General features: G+C 39.7%; 1 protein-coding gene across 4 annotated transcripts in view; it reads left to right on the top strand.

Moving 5' to 3' along the window:
* Positions 1 to 21,225, top strand: part of DDAH1 (dimethylarginine dimethylaminohydrolase 1) — a 139,117-nt gene that overhangs the window by 99,723 nt on the left and 18,169 nt on the right. For 3 of the 4 annotated variants that reach the window (XM_043575468.1, XM_043575472.1, XM_043575470.1), the window contains 2 exons: positions 6,108 to 6,181; positions 7,007 to 7,126. In XM_043575468.1, coding sequence (XP_043431403.1) covers positions 6,108 to 6,181; positions 7,007 to 7,126 — 194 coding nt within the window. Of the gene's footprint in view, positions 1 to 3,881; positions 4,007 to 6,107; positions 6,182 to 7,006; positions 7,127 to 21,225 lie in introns of those variants that run through there. The other variant, XM_043575469.1, reaches the window with a different exon arrangement.

The following is a 21,225-nucleotide window of genomic DNA, read 5'->3' as shown; positions in this document are numbered from 1 at the left end:
TAGTGAGAGTTTACTTTCACTTGAATGTCAGAGAATAAATACCTGTTTCACGGATGGATCCCTACCAGCAAGGACTGGTTCCTTGGGAATGTAGCCCAGGTGCCCCACTGAAAGCATGAAGTTTCTCAGAAGTCTAAGGTTTTAGCTGATACGAATTTTATTTATTTTTTTTTAAAGACTTTTTTTTTAAATTTTTTTTAACATTTATTTATTTTTGAGACAGAGAGAGATAGAGCATGAATGGGGGAGGGGCAGAGAGAGAGGGAGACACAGAATCGGAAGCAGGCTCCAGGCTCTGAGCCATCAGCCCAGAGCCTGACGCAGGGCTCAAACTCACGGACCGTGAGATCGTGACCTGGCTGAAGTCGGACGCTCAACCGACTGAGCCACCCAGGCGCCCCAGCTGATATGAATTTTATATTGAACCCCTTGTATATAGGCCAAATATAGCCATCTTCATTTTAATGCAAAGATAATATTTTGTATTACATTTTGATACAATGAATTTTCTTGGAGAAGAGCTATTTATCCTGTGACATTTGAGGAGTTCTTTGCTCAGTGTCACATACCTTTAGGTGGAGCCACTGTGTTGCTGAGCTCCAGGGGGCACCTTTCTTATCACAAGCTTATGCATAGTACCCCCTGGAGTTGTGCACTGCACAACCTGTGCTACCACTGCCTCTGGGGCATTGTATGTACACCCATTGAGCCATAAGAATACAGAAAAGGGGGTCAAGGAGGCCTACGCCACATTCTCAGCCCTGGCCATGTCTGAGCAGACTCAGGCATTCTTTCGAATCTGCCTAGTAAGTTCCCCTGAGAATATTCTTTGTGCCTCCCATTGACGGCACTTTCATTCTTTTTGGCAGCACAGAACAGCCTGTTTCTCTTAGAAAATAGGCTTTTGTGAGCAGCTAGATGTGTAAATCACACTTCTTACAATAAAACTCTTCTTTACCAGAACACAGACATATAATAAATAATGTGTAAGCAGGTACTGATAATATTTGAAGTATGCTTTAAAACAAGCTGTGCTCACAGCCACCTAGTTATCTCACCAGCTGAACTGAACAGATTCCCTGAAATTTTCTCAGTGTAATGGCACAGTTTATGCCCAGAACCTCTTCCTCTGGTCAGAGGTCTTTCCACAGCATTTCAACCTTAACGTTTTTGCCCCAACTTCTAATTAAGCACCTAAGCATCGAGGCTTGCCTCTATCACTATCTGTAAGCACTTTTTTTGGTAACATTCAATCCTTAAGTTAATATCTTGAAAGTTATTTTATTCAAAACTGAGATCCTGTTGGGATATTAGATCTTTATCTGCTTGGCACCTCATTTACACCTGATGTCTGGTCCTGCCTTCTATTTCCTACCTCTCAATTAGTTTTTCCTTTTTTAAATTGTGGTAAAATATATATAACATGAAATTTGGCATTTTAAACATTTTTTTAAGTTTCTTTATTTATTTTGAGAGAGAGCATGAGCAAGAGAAGGGCAGAGAGAGGGACAGAGAGTGAGAGAATCCCAAGCAGGCCCTGTGCTGCCAGCACAGAGCCCGACCTCACAAACCATGAGATCATGACTTGAGCTGAAACCAAGAGTCGGACACTTAGCTGACTGAGCCACCCAGGTGCCCTTCAATTTTTGGATTCAGCAGAGTCAGGTAGCACTTTCCACATTTTCTGGGTCCTCTTCCTTCTGTAACTCAGAGTTTCATTAACAATTGATTGGAGGGTGCCTGGGTGACACTTGATTTCAGCTCAGGTCATGACCCCAGGGTTCCAGGATGGAGCCCTGTGTCAGTCTCCATGCTGGTGTGGAGCGTGCTTGGCATTCCCCCTGCCCCCTCTCTCTCCCTCTCTCTCTCTTTCTCTCTCTCTCTCTCTCTCTCTCTGTCTCTGTCTCTGTCTCTGTGCCCCTCTTCCCTGCACACGCTCTCTCTCTCTCTCTCTCTTTCAAATAAAAATTAAAGAAAAAAACAAGGAACTAAAAAACAAACCAAAAAAACCCCACAACTGATCAAGAAATGACAGAAGGAAAGCAGCTTTCCCACTCCAGTTCTGCTGAGAATCTTGTCAGTCAATCGAGCAGCTACTGGAAGAAATTATTTCAATCCTATTTCTCTTAAATAATCATGAACCTACCTCTACTTTTATTTTTCTATTTTTATGGAATATGGAGCAACTAAAGAAGAGTTATAAATGTTTATGTACAACTTAAAGACTAATGATAAAATGAGCACCCGGTGCCTGCCACCTGGCTTAAGAAATTGCCAGGACCATAGGAACCCCACTCCTCCTCTCTTTTTTTTTTCCTCTTTGTTTTGCTTGTCTTACAGGTTTGTATGATTAGAGTCCTACTATAGGAACTATTCTGTGATTTGTGTGTTTTTGATTCAACTTGGTGTGTGTAGCTAGTGTCTTCACTGCTATATGGTATGCCATGGAAAAACTACACCACGATGAATTTATTCATTTTACTGCTGATGTATATTTGAGTGTTTTCCAGTTTTTGTCTGTTGTCTTCAGTGCTGCTATGTACATTCTTGTGTGTGTCTCCTGGGAATGTGTATAAGAGTTTCTCTCAAGTAAACAACTAGAAATGGAGTTTCAGGTGATAAACTTTTTACTCCAGTGAAATGTGTGTGATTTTTTTTCTTGCATCTACTGATGTGATTAATTGCACTAATTAATTTTCTGATATTGGTTAGTCTTGCATCCCTGGGGTAAAGTCAAACTCCATTGTGATATATTCTCTTTTTACTACAATGTTGGATTTAGTTTGTTAATTTTTTTTTCAAGACTTTTGTTTCTGTGACCTGTAATTTTTCTTGCTTGCTATCTTTGTCTGGCTTTGGTAAAAGAGTTGTCTTAACCTCACAACATGTATTGGGAATATTTCCTATGTTTCTGTTCCCTAGATTCAGTACTATTTGAATTGTTCATTCCTTGAACTTTGGTAGAACTTACCTAGAAACAGGCCCTAGTTTTCTCTGTCGGGAGATTTTAAACTGATTTAGTTCCTCAAATGATTGCATGACTGTTGAGGGTTTTCTGAGTCAGTTTTCGAGAGTTCTGTTTTCTAATACTTTGTTTTTATCTAACTTCTCAAAATGTGGGGTATAAACTTATTCATATCTTCTTACTATCTGTTTTAAGCTTCATAGCACTATAGCTATGTCCCCTTTTCATTCATAATGTTTATTTGTGCCTTCTCTTTTTTCTTTTGTGTCTGAGATCTGTTGATTTCATTAATCTTTTCAAAGAACCAATTTGGGGTTTTGTTGAATCCTCTTTCTTGTATATTTCTTTTTCTCTTCCTGTTTCTATCTTTAATTCCTTCCTTCAAATTTCTTTGTTTTTATTCTGTTCTTTCTTTCTTATATTTCAAGCTAGAACCTTGTCTCTTTAATTTTGAAACTTTTCTCATCTTTAATGCAAGTAGTTAAAGCTGTTGTAACTTTCAAGTAACTTTCAAGTACTGCTTTAGTGGAATCCTTCCTGTTTTTATATATATTTGCTATCATTAAGTTTTAAATGTTTTCTGATTTCCATTACGATTTATTCTTTGACTCATTTGTGTTCTTTAAAAAACGTATCCATCATTATTGCAAGTTGCAGGGACACCCACCTCATTACCCTGATAGTTCATAAGGGAAGGAAAGATTCAGGCATTTAGCTGTGTTTCATTTATGCATTCTATTTCAAGTAAACCAAATACTTGGGTAAGAAAGTTTTTCTTTTTAGAATTCTAGCCCGTAAATGTAGATTCCTAATAAACTAATGGATCTGTGTAATGATGGTCACACGATGTTAAAACCTTTATATGAGAGCTTGACAGAGAACTTTATAATGTAGGAATCAGGGTGACATTTATCAAGCAGAGAATTTTTTGTTGGCCTTTCCAAAATACCACTGGAACACACAGATTATTCTAGTATCACTGAAAACGTGGCAGTCAGTCATGTGCCTCATGATGTGCTGCAATAGTGCAGCCCCACCTCAGAAGTAGTCCTATCCAAAAAAAATCTTTTGAACAAGGATCTAATTAAGCATCTACATGAAACTATCAGTTTACTGAAAATACAAAGGATAAAGGAACATTTTCATGTTAGATGATACACGAGGAAGCAACCAGCCAAATCCAGGCTGTAGGATCATCAATAGGACAAATGACCTGGCTTCTTCTGTAAAAGAATAAGGTGAGAGGGTGAGTTGATACAGAAAAAAAGATGACATAAGAAACGTAACGACAACAACAAATTTTTTTTTTTAATCTTGCAGTTCTAGAAGTTATTACTTACATCAGAAAGGCCATTTAGGGGATATAGTCTACCATACTGCTAGAAACAGAAGTCCAACTTACTTTTTAAAGAGACAAGTTTGCTTTTCTTTGTACTTTGCTACCTTAGTCTTTTAAAATAGAAATAGTATGCAAGCCCCATTATAAATTTGTTTAAATTTGCTTAATCCGTTAGATGTTTTTCCTAAAAATTGTGTATAAATCTAATTTATAAATCTATTTTTGTCTTAAAAGAATTAAACAAATTTGCTTTTTAAATTTCAGCTGACTTTTTTAGTAAAGTGAGTAATACTTTTGTCAAATAAAAGACCCTTTCCCTTAGTTAAGTTTTGATCTGTATGTAGTGAGTTTTCTCAAGGGACAACATAAACATACCATTACAAAAACAAACAAACAAACCAAAAAATACATGTCAGTATACCACCAAGGAATCTTCCCATCTTCCAACAGAATAAGCCATTAACTTGTCATAACATCATTTGACCTATGTCATTTACCTATTTTATAAGGACATCATGAGGATTAAAGTTGTAACATTATAAAGTCTATCAAGCAATTCTTTTTACATGGTTTCTCTTCTTATACTTTACCCTAATGTTCTGGATCAAACTATATACTGATTTCAATTTGAATATTTTTTCACATATTATGTATAATTCTTTTTCAAAGTATTCAGGGAGATTAAAAACCCCTACAATTATATATTGCCTAATGCAATCTACTATAATTGTTTGCTTGCCTCTAAGTTGGAGACCATTTTTATTTAGGGTTTTGCCTTCTGAGAAGAATATTTATGGAATTTCAGAAAAGCCAAATAAGTAGAACGTTCCATTCTCCTAAACTGTAGTACTTTGTAGATAGGCATTTTGATTTGAAACGAAAGATAAAAGTTTTAAGGACATCTCTTAGAAGTCAGACCTGAAGACCAGTCAGCCCTAAACTTGCTTTACCCAGATAGTTTCTTCAGCCTTTACATCATCATTATAAGACAGGGAATTCGACTTCATCACAAATGCCTAGAATTATTAATTGGGGGTGGGGGGAGGGGAAGGAAGCATTCCTCACATGCCATTGCTATTACTTAATTTTTTATTACACATTAATATGTTTAATTCTATTATTTCCTAAGTGAAAATTTTATTCTTTTGTTGTGGTAAAATATACATAATATAAAATGTGCCATTTAGCTATTTTTAAGTGGACAGCTCAGAGACATTAAGTACATCCACACTGTGTTGCAACCATCACCACCATCCATCTCCAGCACTTTTTCACCTTCCCAGACTGGAACTTCATAGCCGTTAAACACTGACTTCCTAGTTCCTCCTCCCCTCAACTTCTGGCAGCCACTGTTCTACTTTCCACATCTGTGAATTTGAAAAAGGTTTTTCTAAGGACAATATGGGTTTGCAAGCATAATTCGTTCTGGAAACATGCTTATAATCCAAAGCACTTGTATATCAAAGGGAATTTCGAGAACCATTGGCTCAGTTGCGATCATGACATTCGGCGTCTTGTACTGCTCATATTGCAAGACATCACTAGTTTATCAAATTAAAATTTATTAGAAATGTTTGCTCATCTTACAGAACACTTGGCAGAACAAGCTTCTTGCAATCCAAGGTTTTACTGTGGTTTGAAATCAGTTTAGTGTAAAGAGAGCAGGGGTCAGAGTACAAGCAGAGCTGCCTTCTGTGATAGGAAAGAACTGTGTGGTGCTTTAAAGTCATTATTTACAAATAAAGAAATAGTGTGCCGTCACTGGTGCCACATACTCACTATGTTCCATGACATTTATTATAGGCAGAGAATTTTTTGTGGGCCTTTCCAAAAGGACAAATCAACGAGGTGCTGAAATCTTGGCTGATACTTTTAAGGTAGGTAAAGGATAATTTATGCCCAGCATACAGTAATTATTTAATAAATATTCATAGACACATTGAATCAGTATGTCACGAATAATGGTATCTATATGTCACCAGCTTTGCAAAATAATGCCTAATATTTGTACATTTGCTAGAAGTTTTAAGAGTTATCAAATTCAAATTTCTCAATAAATAAGCTGCATTGGCCCACCATAGCCACAAAAGACAAAGTTATCATGGACGTCTTCTGTTTTCTCTCAGTGTATAATCATGCAACCACCTGGCAGATTTCCTGGCACAATAAATGACTTCAAAAAAATTCTGGGGACCCAGCTAACTCTAACATGAAGTGTAGATTTTTTGGATTGGAATCAAGGATCACTTGTACTCGGGTACCTATTATGTGCTGGAAGCTGTGCTAGATATTGCACATACATCCTCTCATGGTCCCTTTACTCTATTGATTATTAATAGATTGGCTCATCAGACGGCTTAGGAAGGGATATAATCCCCAAGAAGCTCTTTCCATCTTGAGGGTGTGAGGTTCTAGTTTGCACAGGATTTTCAGACATATCCTTCCAGAGTAGCCCACTCCGTAGATCAAGCAGCAAAGCTAGGTGTTGACACAGTCATACATCTGAGAGAAGTCTCTGCACTTTCTTCTTAAAAGTAGTCTTTATTTAATTGGCAATACCAAAACCTACAGGTCCCAGTTCTTCTTCCAGATATTCAGGGCCCCTGGCACCCTCTTTAGAAATAGGCATATTTGGGGCAGGTTTAAATCGGTTTTAGAATTATTCTGCAATGCCAAACTGCTTGTTTCTATTATACGCATAGGACTATGCAGTCTCCACAGTCCCGGTGGCTGATGCTTTGCATTTGAAGAGTTTCTGCAGCATGGCTGGGCCTAACCTAATCGCAATTGGATCCAGTGAATCTGCACAGAAGGCCCTAAAGGTAGAAACAAAACTATGCTTCTTAATGCAACAGGCAATGTCTACCACATGTTTTTTTTCTAATTCTGTCTACTGGGCGGGCAGCAAGCAGGATTGGGGGGAAGAGAATAGGCTGGTACTGGAACTTTCTCAGATATACTATCGTGACCTCAGATTCATTGAGAACCAGCAACACCTAAGTGTTGGAAGAACTCATCACTGGTGAAGCATTCTTACTCATCCACCAGGTTTCCTAGGAAGGCCGTGATTCAGACAGAATAAGAAATACCAAACTCAGGGTGTCTGGGTGGCTCAGTCGTTTAAGCATCCGACTTCGACTCAGGTCATGATCTCACCGTCTGTGAGTTCGAGCCCTGTGTCAGGCTCTCTGCTGTCAGTGCAAAGCCTGGAGCCTGCTTTGGATTCTGTGTCTCCCTCTCTCTCTCTGCTCTTTCCCCTCTCATGCTTTGTCTCTCTTCCTCTCTCAAAAATAAGTAAACATTAAAAACAATTAAAATAAAAAAAATACCAAACTCATCACAGTTAATTCCTCCTGAAAAAAGGAAGGCATGCAGCCAGTAGCACTTTTCCTGAGTAAGATAGTTGGTACACAAGGGGTTCTATTATTCTTACCCTTTTGTATGTCTGAAATATTTGATAATGATCTTTTAGAAAGGCATGATTGGGAAGTACATAAAAACCATAACTTCTTTGTTTGCATTTAGAACACTTAAATTTTAGGACAGGAATTTGTCCCATTTCACAGGTGAGAATAGGAAAGCACAGAAAAATTGTGATTTGCCCAAATCACACAGCTAGGTCAATAGTGGAAGTCATTGATAATGAAGAAAACCTTCCACTGCTACAGTGCTTTATAGTCCAAAGACCCATTCCTTCTCTGTAACTAACAGCCCCGTGAGATCATCTTGACGCTCTTTCAGGGCAAAGACTATGTCTGTTTTGCTCACTATTGTTCTCCTTCGTGCTTGGTCCATGGTGGGCCCTTAATAAAAATCAGGTTTGGGGCGCCTGGGTGGCGCAGTCGGTTAAGCGTCTGACTTCAGCCAGGTCACGATCTCGCGGTCCGTGAGTTCGAGCCCCGCGTCAGGCTCTGGGCTGATGGCTCAGAGCCTGGAGCCTGTTTCCGATTCTGTGTCTCCCTCTCTCTCTGTCCCTCCCCCGTTCATGCTCTGTCTCTCTCTGTCCCAAAAATAAATAAATGTTGAAAAAAAAATTTAAAAAAAAATCAGGTTAATGGATGAATAAATAAGTGAGAGAGGCGATAGTATCTCCATTTTGCAGATGAAAACTAGATCAAATGACTCACCCCAGGCCCCGAGGCTAGCACTAAATGGTGGGCTGGTATTACCACCCCCTCCTCATGATTTACTGAAGGACTAAAGAGAGAAGTTCTTCTCAGGCAAAGAGAGGAAGTCTGTGCCCCAAGGTGCACAATTAATTTTTGTGCCCTTTTAGGTCTTTACTTGTCTACCTGAGTGCTAGACTTGGCGCAGTTTGTCTCAGAAGAAATCATTGCCTGCCATTTACTGAATTTTCCCCCTGCATTTTCTGCAGCTTCTTCAGCCAGCTCTGCTGGCCTTTCCATCTTCCTTTTCTCATACCATATCTTTGATTGTATTTCTAGGACTTTAACAATTGTTGCTAAACAACCTGCCTCAGACCTTGAATTTGGTGGCTTTTTCTATGCTCCCTTTTTTGTTCTGCTTCATCTGGGTGGCTATGTCAACTTTACACATAAAGAAGGTGGTGCCTTGAAAGAAAGTATTTGATGGATGGTATCACTCAAAGGATCTAGGAAGATTACTTTTCTCCTCAGGGTCTAACTGTGGTGTTTATCCATGGCAACTGGGTTGGTCAGCACATGTCTGAAATTGAGTATAAGGGAGGGAGAGGGCTGAAACTGGTTTATACTGTGCTCTTGTGTTAATTAGCAGAAGGAACCTCTTCTGGGTAGACAAATTACAAAAAGTAGCCCCATCTGCCATTCTGGGTAGACTAGATCCCTAACTCAAGTAGCTTGGTCCCTAATTCAGATAGGTCACTTACTCAAATAGTCTGGAGAAGCAAACATCTAACAAATTAAGAAATAATACAATTATGGTTAACTAACAAAACATTCTATGAAGTAGTCCTGACTGCTTTCACAAGACAGGATGGAGCTCCTTGAAGCCTAGATATTGGGAGAAAACTTCACAGACAAAAATGGGCCTAGATGTGGGTCTTAAAGGATTTGGCAGGGCGGGATTCAGTGAGACAGTGTTCCAGGTGGGGACACAGTATAAGTAAAGACTGAGCCAGACACATACAAACTAGTCTAACCAATGAAGAGTTTTCCTGTGAGCTCCGGGAGATACAACTGGATGGAGCAGATGAAGTCTGAAGAAGTAGGGACTTAAAAGTGAGGAAGAAGATGAGCTTTTCTCCATGAAACATGGCTTTTGAACATGGGCTTCTGAAGAGAAGGGTTTGTATTGCTTTAGAGATGTTGAACCAGCATTCCTTTTGAAAAAAAAAAAAAAAAAAGATGACGGGGAAAGACCTTGCAATCCGAAAAGAGGACCACTGATAACCTGGGAAAAGAAAGCCAAGCCCCAAGTCCCATTGTATGCCTTAGTAACTCACCACCTTTTTATTCTCCCTTCATCTTTCCCTTCCCATTGTCAAGTCAAGTCCTCTAAGGTCACATCTTTTAAGGGCCTCCTATGTGGACTTTACAGTCCTCCTTCCTGTAGAGTCTATTTGAGTTAGTGTTAATAATGATGCTCACTCTATACTTGAAACCTTCTGTGTCAGAAGCTATAAATAATCCTCACTAGAAAGGCATTCACTCTTTGGAGATCATGTTTTCCATCAGCAAATGTGCTTCCTAAGCCATAGGCCTGTAGAGTTGGCTAATGCCTACCTGCCATGTTTCTAGCATCAAAAAGATTCTCTTATTTGTAGTGAAAGCAGATGGACAAAGTAAGAATAGTGAGATCTCCATGCAGGCATGTTCTCAGGTCGGAACTAGGTGGGTTGGTGAAATTCAGATTTAGTGAACTGAACTGTTTATTTATTTGAGAACAGTTTTGGCTTCTGTATTAGAAAAGTCAATAAAATTGATAGTGTGGCAAGTCCTACTACTAATTTGGAGATATCAATACTGATATAGATAGGCAGAAAGACAAATGGATAGAAACAAATAGATCATTTGCACATAGTGAACACATATTTTTTTCCATTTGACAGGTGAAAATACTGAGATCTGATGAAATAAAACATTTTGAATACAATCTCGGGGTTTTGGAATCGGATTTCCTGGGCCTTAATTTTCTTCCCCCCAGTTGCCCACCTCACTCTATACCTGTTCTTTTTCAATTGGAAAACTTTTCCCAATTATTTTGCCATAAAATTATTCTGGCTAGGCTTCCTCTTTCTCCTTTCCTCTCTCCAACTACCCACTACCTCTTCCCATTTTTTTTTGCTGCAGTGTCCAGGATCTGACCCATCAGGAAAGATGTGAGTTTGGTCCCAGATGTCTGTTTTTCCCTTGCAAATCTTGATGTCTCTGTAGAGAAGCCTGTGGCCATTTGGGCATCTCGTTGAAGGGCATAGCACTTAAACAGGTGAATCATGCCTTCCTGTGCCACACACTGAGAGCTTGAATACTTCCCACATCTGTCACTGCTTGTGGAATACTTGCCTCCTTCAGAGCCAGAAAACTATTTCTTACATATTCATGCAAAGCTGAGAGCCCAAGGGTTTCTGGTTAGACTTATTGCATTTGAAACACTTTGTAATGGGTTGCAATCAATTTTGGTTAATGAAGTGGGATCTTATGGAGATAGTCATCATATCTGTCTAGGTTGTAGTAGATTTAACGGTGTGTGCATTGTATATTTAAATGAAATCATCAGTCTAGGAAGACTTGAGCAACTCTCTGCTAAAAAGCCAGAACACATTTAATACAGGGCACATTTAATACACATTTAACACAGAGTATATTTACTGAAAGGAAGGAAAAAAGGATATATTATTACTGCATTTTCCTGTTGATATGGCCAAGGTGCTGGAGGTTAGGTTGATTTGAACAAATACCTAAAGACATTTAACATCAAGTTTTACCCTTGAAATACGATTATCTAAGCAAAATTCATCTTTAGAGCAACCTGTCCATTTTACAGTTTTTTCCCCATACTTTCCATAATTCTGCTCATGCCTTTGGGCAATTATACCTTCATCCTGCCCTTCTAACTGCAAGAGAATTCAATCACCAAAAAATACGTATTCTATTATTTCATTCATTTAAAGTTAAACAAAAGACAAAACTTTAAGAGGTAAGGGAATTGTGGTCCAGTGGGCCATTTTGTATTTATAATTTTTAAAGTTACAGAATTATGTATATAATGTATTATTGGAAGTGGGCTGAAATTAAGTTACATAAAGTAATTTTCCAAAATCTGGGTCTAACCCTTAAACCCTTACTTTACCTGCTACATGATTCCTGTCTTTCCTGCAGACAAGCTTGTTTTTTATTTTATTAATGAAGAAAAAAAAGACAAACTTCATACCACTTGAGCAACATCTTCCCATTTTCCCTACCCCCAGCCCTTATACACCTTAAATATATACAAGTTTTGTCAGTTATACCTCAATAAAGTTGGGGAGGCAAAGACATGACAACAAGTAGATTTGTGCCACATCTCATCCATTTTTTTTTTTTCTAGATCCATTCCAAAATCGACTTGCTTTCCAGGAACCTGGATTAATTACATGGTCTCTGTCATAGGAGGACATACTGTAATTCCTGCCCTCTGGAGGGACTCACTATATTGATTTTTAACTCAATCTCCTTGGTGGCATTCAGTCCTCCAGTCAATTAAGGGGGGGTGGGGGGGAAGTGGAGAAAGGAAGGAAAGACAAAGGGAGGGAGGCAGAGTAAGAGGGAGGATGACATTTAGCTGAAATTTTCCCAAAACTAGGGAGATGAAGAAGCTCAAACCTGGAAGCCCCGCGGAACTGACAAGCTGGGGGGGCTGTGCCATCTGCTGGCCAGGCAGCAAGTCACCAGGAGTGCTGTCACCTTCCTAACCCCTCAGGGAAACCAGTTATTTGCTCCTTTTGGCATCTACAATTTTGTTTATTGGCCTTTTTTAAAATTCCATTCTTTTGTATCACAACAAATTATTATTTTTAAATGCTTTTGATAGAAGTACTAAAAGGATGTGGTAAGAAAAGAATTATGAGTTCACCACTCCTTTTTTTGGTCCTTGTCATGTAAATGGAGCTGAAATATAGTAAGTGGAAATCCAGTAGACTTGTAATTTTAAATTAAGATGCTCATAACGTATCTTGATGGAAATGTCTTTTGGTTTCTTATCTACTTCCTGAAATAACTAACTGCATTTGTAAGATTTCTTGAATGAGGACATGGGCTGCTTCGCAGAGAATTTAAATTCCATAGCACGAAGCATGTTTTTTCTTTTGAATGACTAACTATATAACAGAGGTCACTCAGACAGTATTTCCTCTTGTTTTGACTCAGCGTCAGCATTGATTTTTTGTCCAAAAATGTCCATGTTATTTTATAGATGGTCACATAAAGAAAGAAATGGAAAAACCCTTAATGTGTTTGGATTTTGTACGTTTTTTTATTGCCTGGAATTTCCTTTGATGATAACTGGAACAACAAATAGCAAAAACCAAAAGACAGAATGAGACCTAACTAGTATCAACAGGGTGATTGAAATGGAAAAATAAAGACTTCGCATTTCTAGTTGTTGTTGTCACAGGGAATTATGGTGTGTAGCCACAAGATTTCCTACTTTGGGTCTCTTCTGTGAAATATATGCTGACAGTCCCATTGTAGGTTTAATTTAGTCTTCTTATTTGGTTGTCTGTTCTAGTTGTATTCATGAGACCCACAAAACAATGACTTAAAAAAAAAATCTACCATGCCTGAATTAAGAAATTAACAGAACACCAAATCGCCTCTGAGTTTGTAACAACTGTTTATGCTTTTTTCCTGGCAGCGGTTGCCTTATCTGACGATATTCCCAGAGCTGTATGCCAACAAGGCTGGGGTGGCCAAAAGAAAATACTTTGGCATGATAGGGCCATAAATAATCTGAAGCTGTGAGACCAAAACAGCCATGCTGAATTTCAGCACTAGTTCCAAGGCAGGAAGAAGGCAAAATTAGCCAAGTAGGAGAAAGGGAATGATAATAGGGTTTTATTCTCTTGAGGTTTCAGGAAAATTTCAGAGGAAGAAATTACATTTAAAGGACCATTTATTCTGTCCATTATACGATGGGACATCAAAAAATACTCAGTAGACTTTATGGGATGTTATAGGGGGAAATCAAGCATCTGTTGTGTGACTGAACAAATGTCCTCTGCATGGGCCTTTGAATCCAAGACTCTTGCTTACAAAAGAAAAGGCCTAAGTGACTTTAAATGAGTGTTTTCTAATGAGAAGTGTGGTTTAAAACCACCTGCGGAACTTTCTGAAAACACACTGCCCTGGACCTATCCCAGAGAACCCTAACATTCTGGGTCTGGGTTCAAGCCCCAGCATCTGCATTTTTGAAAAGCTCCACAGATGATCTAGGAGCACAGATGAAGTTGAGAGCCACACTGCCCTCATGGATTTCTGCAACTTCCAAAAGCACCTAGCTTAGAATCCTGAATAACACACACCTGAAGAATCCAGCCACTATGCATTGTAGGTGCAAAAGTATGCATTCTGCATAGCAATAAAAGTAGAGAAAGTGTCATGATTAAAGCCATCAAAAGCTAGAAACCCCTTACCTTTTTGCTGCCTGGAGTTCAACATTGCATAACTTAAAATATAACACCTAACTGGGCAATAGCTTGAATGCCAATATTTAATCCATTTGGCATGCTAAAATTCCTTATTAAAATATTCCAAGTGACCAAAAAAATCGCTGTTATCATTTTCTGAGGGCAGGATATTTGCATTTGACTCACGTTTCTGTGCCCCCTCCCCCAACACACACACACACACACACACACACACACATCTAACAGGACCTGATCTCAAGGTGTGAAGTTTTGTGCCAAAGAGGCAAAAAGGTTAAACTTCACACACCATTACTGATATTAAAGAACGTACCTTTGAAAATAATAGTATGTTGGGACACCTGGGTGGCTCAGTCGGTTGAGCGTCCAACTCTCAGCTCAGGGCATGATCTCTGGGTTCATGAATTCTAGCTCCACATTGGGCTCTCTGTTATCAGCCTGGAGCCTGCTTTGGATGCTCTGTCCTCCTGTCTCTCTGCCCCACCCCACTGATACTCTCTCGCGCGCAAAAAAAAAAAAAAATAAGCATTATAATAAATAAATAATCATATGTTGATTCTAGTAAAGAAGCATAGTTGTCCAAAGGTCCAAAATGGCTATGAGAACTAAGCAGATAACTTTGTTATCTTGGGTAATCCATGGGTTGTCATTCTGGCTCTGCCACCAACTCTCCCCATGGGTGACCCCTGTCTCCTGTACTCAATCTCATTCTAAACAAAGTTGAATCAGCCTCACTAGAGAATGAGAGCTTCATTCTTTTCCATTGGAAGTTTCAGGGTAAAGGACTGTGTCTTGAACATGTGGATGTGCAAACACCTGGCAAAAAGTAGCACCAGAACAGGGATAGTTCCAAAGTGGGTTGACTGTAGACTCTTTGATCACTGTGACATTGTTCTTTCGATGGCTGTGGGTGATTGAAGACTTGTGCTTAGCTGAATATCTTCATGCCTGTTTGAGGATAGAAAACCACAGCAGACTCCAACCTAATTCCATCTTTCTTTGAGGAGGCATCAATGGCATCCAACTATCAAATTGGATATCTAAAAAACATCATTTTGTAATTTATACATAAAAATCTAATAGGAAAAAAAGGCGAAGCTCCCAAAAGCCCTTGTTACTGTCCCTTTTGCAGAAAGGCTTCTTTAAAGACAATTGAAAAAATAAAACCGGGGCAGAGGAAAAGAGTCACAGCTGAGCTTGAAGCTTGAGCTTCCTATTGCTGGATGAGCTTCCAGCAACTCTTTATTGAGCAGCAACTATATGAAAGATAGTTCCCCACACACAGGGGACACTGAGATGAGTGAGAAACAGTCTCTGCCCTCAAGGTCCCTCCAGCCTGATTGAAGAAATAGGGCAGGACATGAAGATATAAATGCTGTCACAGTGTAACATAAGATAAATGAGTAATTAGTACAGGGTCCTCATAGAGAGGATGGGAGTACTAAGGGGGGAGTGATCACAGGAGGTAGGAGTCAAAGTCTGAGTAGACCAGAATGAACAGCAAGCCTGCCATAGAGAAGGAGTGGTTATTACGAACAGGAGAACTAGGGAAATGTCTATTTTATGATCCATAGACAATGGCTGGACCAAGGGCTGGGTGCAGGGAAAGAAAGTTAAGTTTCCAGACATAAGTTGGGGCTGGTCCAGAAGTCAAAGAGTGAGGCATTTCTTACCTGCAGGCTGTGGGGAGGCACTCAGAGTTTTTCGCAGAGGTGTAAAAGCTGAAGGTGGTGTTTCAGAAAAATCTATCTGGCAGTATGCCTGTGATGATTTAACAGGGATAAAGATTAGGAGGAATAAAATTAGTTCGGTGCCATCACACAGTCCAGAAATAAAGAAGAGGAGGTCTGGACGAGGGAAATAGCCATGAAAATAGAAAGGGCTGTACAGAAGCTGAGTTCCATTTGGAAAAGTAATAGAACACTGTGACTGAGGGATGTGAGGAGCATGGGAGAAAAAAGGAGCCGATCAGCACTTTGACAGATATTTATAGAACTCCTACTCTGTACCAGGCATTGTACTAGGTCCTAGGGGACAATGATGAACAAAATGACTTCAGAAATGACTACCAGATGGGTGACTTTGGTGGAATTTTGGGAAAAGAGTTCCAGTTCTCCCTATCTGGGAGGACCTATCATGAGGACCATGAACTCAGTCCTCCCCTTCCACGCAGGAACAAACTATAGAAGGTCAGTGGGCAGAAGTATGTTGCTGGATTTCACTGACCTAGATTCACATTTTGGGAACTGAGCTATACTCAGACATATTCAAGTGACAGTGGCTCGGGTAGACATCCGATGTCTAAGCTCGTAAGACACTAACGGGGTTGGCTCCCATTTCACTTTCCATTGGCAGCAGTCTGTGGCTCATCCAAATTTGGAGTCTCTGTCCTTTACTCTTTTCCATTTATTTATTTTTTTATCTTTATCTACTCACTCTCAAGGCACACCAAAAAAATCACTTCAATATTTACATGCCCTCCATCTCCAGCAGTGTCCTGTTGTTTTTTTGGCTGAAGTGAGTTGGCAAGAGACTGGCCCCCTCCTTTGAAAAAAAAAAAAAAACAGGATGATTTCTGTGTCACAGGCTGAAATGATGCATCACAGCACGGCCTATGTGATACTCTGGGCCATGCCAACACCAGTACCCTTAATGTTGAAGGGATTAGGAAATGTATCAGTTGAGCTAGTAGGGAGGATGGTTGAGTTTTAGGTTACTGTTTCTCTGTGGAAATCACATGTATTACATGCCTTAGGTGTTAATGAGTATCCTATTGCTTGGCTGAAGGTTAATAAAGCATATGGTAAAATATAGACCCTAAATTAGAAGTGACATGTTAACCATGAATTATTCTCCAGCCTCTAAAGAAACCATCCATACCACCTCATATAATACCAGAATTAGGCCATCCTTTGAAATAATGACATGCAAGAGAAACAAATTAAATTTGCCACCACCTTCCTGCAAAACCATTCCACTAGTGTTTCTAGTGCTATTAAAAATCACTATCTCTCCTTATTTTTATCTTTCAAAATGTCATATTAGTCCAGCAATCTGTAAGAATATTTCTAGATCTGGGGCACGTGGAGGGTTTAGTTGGTTGGGCATCTGGCTCTTGATTACGGTTCAGGTAATGATCTCATGGTCATGGGGTCCAGCCCCACATTGGGCTCTGTGCTAGGCATGGAGCCTGCTTGGGATTTTCTCTCTCCTTCTCCCTCTGCTTCTCCCCAACATGCATGTGTGTGCACACACTCTCTCTCTCTGTCTCTCTTTCTCTTTCTCTCTCTCTCCCTCTCTCTCTCTCTCTCTCTCTCTCTCTCTCTCTCTCTCTGGAAAAGAAAAAGAATATTTCTAAACTTACTTTTCATTTATGATCACTGGATGCTGCAGTTGAGGCCCACTATTACTCAAACACTATCTGTCTGCAGATGTTAAAAAAGGAAGCTTTGGAAATATGTTACAACAGCCATTCCCTTTTAATCTCTTTCTGAAGTGGAATTAAGTTCAAAGCTGTGACCACAAATCCAGAGGTGACTCATCATACAGAGTTCAACCAAAAAAAAATAAAAATAAAAAAAATAAAAACCAAAAAATGGCAATTGGAAGCTAAATGAAAGGTGTTGAATCTATTACATCTCGTGCACATTTTCTAGTCACTCATTTGTTTTTCCATCCATACTCTGGCAAGTGATAAGAGCTCAAGATAGCTCACATGTAGTTGTAATATCAGTAGCAGTAATAATACCTTTTCGGTGTGAAAATCATGTTAATTTAATTTGAGAAGTCTAAGTTACTGGGTTTTAAACTTTAGTATGCCCAAGGATCACCCAAAATGCACATTTGAATGCACATCACATTCCTGAGGTTCACCAGGAGAAATTCTGATTCAGCAAGACTAGGAGGATGGAGCCCAGGAACCACTGCATGGTTTGGATGCAGGTAATCCACAGATCACACTGTGAGAAACACTGGCTCTGTCTGGAATCCACAGAGTGAACAGAAAATGCCACCTGCTATCATTCAGAATAATATCACATTGAGTAGAAATAACTGGCACTTCAGAGAAATAGGTCTCGTGGGAAAGAAAACAATGCAGAATTCCACTAGATGATTGAAATACAAATGCTTATGAACAACTAACTTTTCTCTAAAATGATGTATCTTTTTAGTGGGGGGGGGGGATGCTTACAGAGTAAAAGATACATATCATGTGTTACATCTGGTGCCTTTCTCTCTGTTGATAACACTTGCCTATTAAAAACAATGTATTGGAAGCAAGTTCTAATTCTCATTAGGCATAAAGGCCATCAGACTTGAATAGAAAAGTCTACATTTCTTCTGAGCCCTACCATCCTCTGGCTTGAAAATAAACACGATACTAAATTCTTCAAGTAGGAATAGTGGAAGGAGGAAGGAAACCCAGATCTCTGTTTGGGTAAGAAGTTTGGTCCCATCCTTCAGCTTGTTAGGGAGAATTTGAGAAGGGCTTCTGGAGAGCAACCAAAGCTGATTAAAGTCAGAGATTCAGTAACCAGTGTTGATTGCACAGGATATGGCACAAGTGTTGATGGGCAACTCTTCATTGCTCTTCACTAAAGGTTGAGCTCTGAGTAAGTGTGTCTTATAGGAAATTGCCTCTGGAGACTTTAGGAGTATTTTAATAGTTACTGAAATGTGGAAATGCATTGCTAAAAGATTATTCATTCATTCAACATTTAACAAATGTCTATTAAGCATCTACCATCCGCCAAGCACTGCTGCAAAACACTGCACAAACGGCCAGTGGTGTAACTGTGCCTCTCTGGAAGCTTTTCAATAATCGTCTGTCCTTCTGGGATGACTTGGATACTTTGACTTAATCGAATTCAAGTAGTATGTCAATCACCCAAGGGATCAAAATATATATAATGGAAAGGTAAAACTATGTATGTTACTTTCTGAATCAATCAATGACTCTCAGCTAGTGGCCTTTTCCAGCTTCTTATCCCATCCTTCCTTTTAAATGAGCACATTGCCACTTGGAATAGTCATTTCTCAGCTTCCTTTGTACTAGTTATAAGAATGAAACTAAGTATTACCAATGAGATAAAAGTAGAAGTGCTGGCTGTGAAATCCAGGATCTGGACTGAAAGGGAAGAGTTGTACCCTTTTCCCTTTCCTGAATTTTACTGCTTGAAAAGGGGATGTGATGGTTGGAGCATCCAGCAGCTATTTTATACCACGAGGACAAGGGCTAGATCCTAGGTATGGCAGAGCAAAAAGCTAGAAGGACCCTGGACTCCTGATGACACTATAACCTCAAAACTCCCATATCAGAGAGAAATAAACTCTTTAAAGTCTCTTTGGAGAGCAGGTAGTTTCTACTATAGCCAAATTTAGCCCTAATTGATGAAGGCTGTTCGTGTTCATTAGGCATTAGGAGAAAAATTCAAGCTGTCAAAACAACGGAGATTTATTGGTCCCCGTAGTCTAAAGTAATGCAGACTTGACAGTAGGTTTGATTGATCTGCTCAATGATGCCATCAAAGAACCAGATTCTTTTGTCTCTCTTCTTCACCTTACACAGATGCACTTCACCATAAAGCTGGCTCCCATTCAGGGCAGCACAGTGACTGCCAGCAGCTTTCTGACTACATGCTTGCTCACCTGTATTCAGGAAGAGAGACATTAATCTTCTTAGAAAAGTAAGGACGCTTCCTTCGGATCTTGTCCATTCTTATTAGTCTGAATTGGGCTTCTGCCCATCCCTGAACCACTAACTATAACCAAGGGGTGAATTACACTGGAGCTACAATTCCCTGATTGCACAGAGGCCTGCTGAGACACTGCAGCAAACTCACAGGGGGGCCCCATGGCCTATTTTAAATTTTCAAAAATAGCACAGATGTACCTGTCAGACATCACACACAATTCTACTGTTAGATTGCTTGGACCTAACTACTTAATAAACAAAGAGTGTTAGGGTATTCTTTGGACAGGAGTATTGTGTTTATTTTGGTTGTGATTAGGTTTTGTTGGCCTCGAGGCACCATGAAAATATTACTGAGACACGACGCGTTCTGAACCAAGAAAGGAGTCCCTGGCCTAGAGTCAAGGGTAGAAATAATTTCCCCTTATTATGTGGGCTACACTGGGCTGTGTGGATATGCAAATGAAAAGTGGGGTAGTTAGGAAGATAGCAAAGAACAGATGTGAGGGAAGCAAATCCTGAATTGCCCTGAAGGAGGGAATTGTCTTTATTTAGGAACATACAACTCCTTTGGGGTGAAAGGTGGGATCCTTGAAGGCTTGGGGTCGCCAGACAATACAGCAAGAGAGAAAGCAAAAACAAATGTCCTTTGTTAGAAGCACTAGGAACGTGGAGACAGGGAGAGAGAATTAAAAAGGGAGTGAGGAGTGACCTGAGGCACAAGGCAAGGTTGGCAAGTCTTTGAAGAACACCAGAGTTCTCTATTCTAAGTGTTCTTATTACTGCAGTACTCCAACCTGCCAGACTTGAGAAAAATCTATTACCCTATGTGAATAAGATTTTTTGAGGCAATCAAAGGAAGCCTGAGGTCCCTGTTTATGTTGCCATGGTTTAAAAGAAGGGTAGCACCTATAAAATAACTGTACCTCTGAATGGATCTAATTCACTGGAAGCTAGGACGAGAGATAACATGAGAATATAAGCTGCCTCCTTTCCCCTCTCACTCTTTATTTACCCCCAAGATTGGTAGAGATTATGGAGAGGGCACAGAATACTGGTTCTCGATCCTGTCTACACAGTAGAGATACCTGGGAGAAGTGTTTAAATAGAAATACTGTTGTTTTGTCTCCCTCCAGACCAACTAAATAAAAAATCTCTATGGTTGGGGTCCAGAAATCTGTACTTTTTAAAAAGCTCCCTGGATGATTTTAGTGTGTAACCAGGGTTGAGAACCACTGGTTCTCTATAATGTTACACAAATCAAGGAATAAGGTGCAAGACACTCTTATCTAGATCTTGTAGAGAAAAGAGACCCCCTTAAAGTGGATGTGGAGGAGGAGATAGGGGAGGAGTTGATGTTGTTCCTTCTTGTCCCACTTAAATTCTCTCCACCAAACTAAGACCAGTAGAAAAGCCTGGACTGAGGCAGGAGAGCTAAGATCTAGTCCTCACTTTGCAGTTCACTAATTTTGTGTGCTTTTAGGTAAGTCAGTTTTTCATCTCTCTGAATTTCTGTAAGGGGCACCTGGGTGGCTCAGTCAGTTGAGCGTCTGATTCCGGCTCACATCACGATCTCCCAGTTCAGGAGCTCAAGCCACACGTAGGGC

This window comes from Prionailurus bengalensis, chromosome C1 (genome assembly GCF_016509475.1).
Source record: "Prionailurus bengalensis isolate Pbe53 chromosome C1, Fcat_Pben_1.1_paternal_pri, whole genome shotgun sequence".
NCBI lineage: Eukaryota > Metazoa > Chordata > Mammalia > Carnivora > Felidae > Prionailurus > Prionailurus bengalensis.
This window is presented reverse-complemented; position numbering and strand designations above follow the sequence as displayed.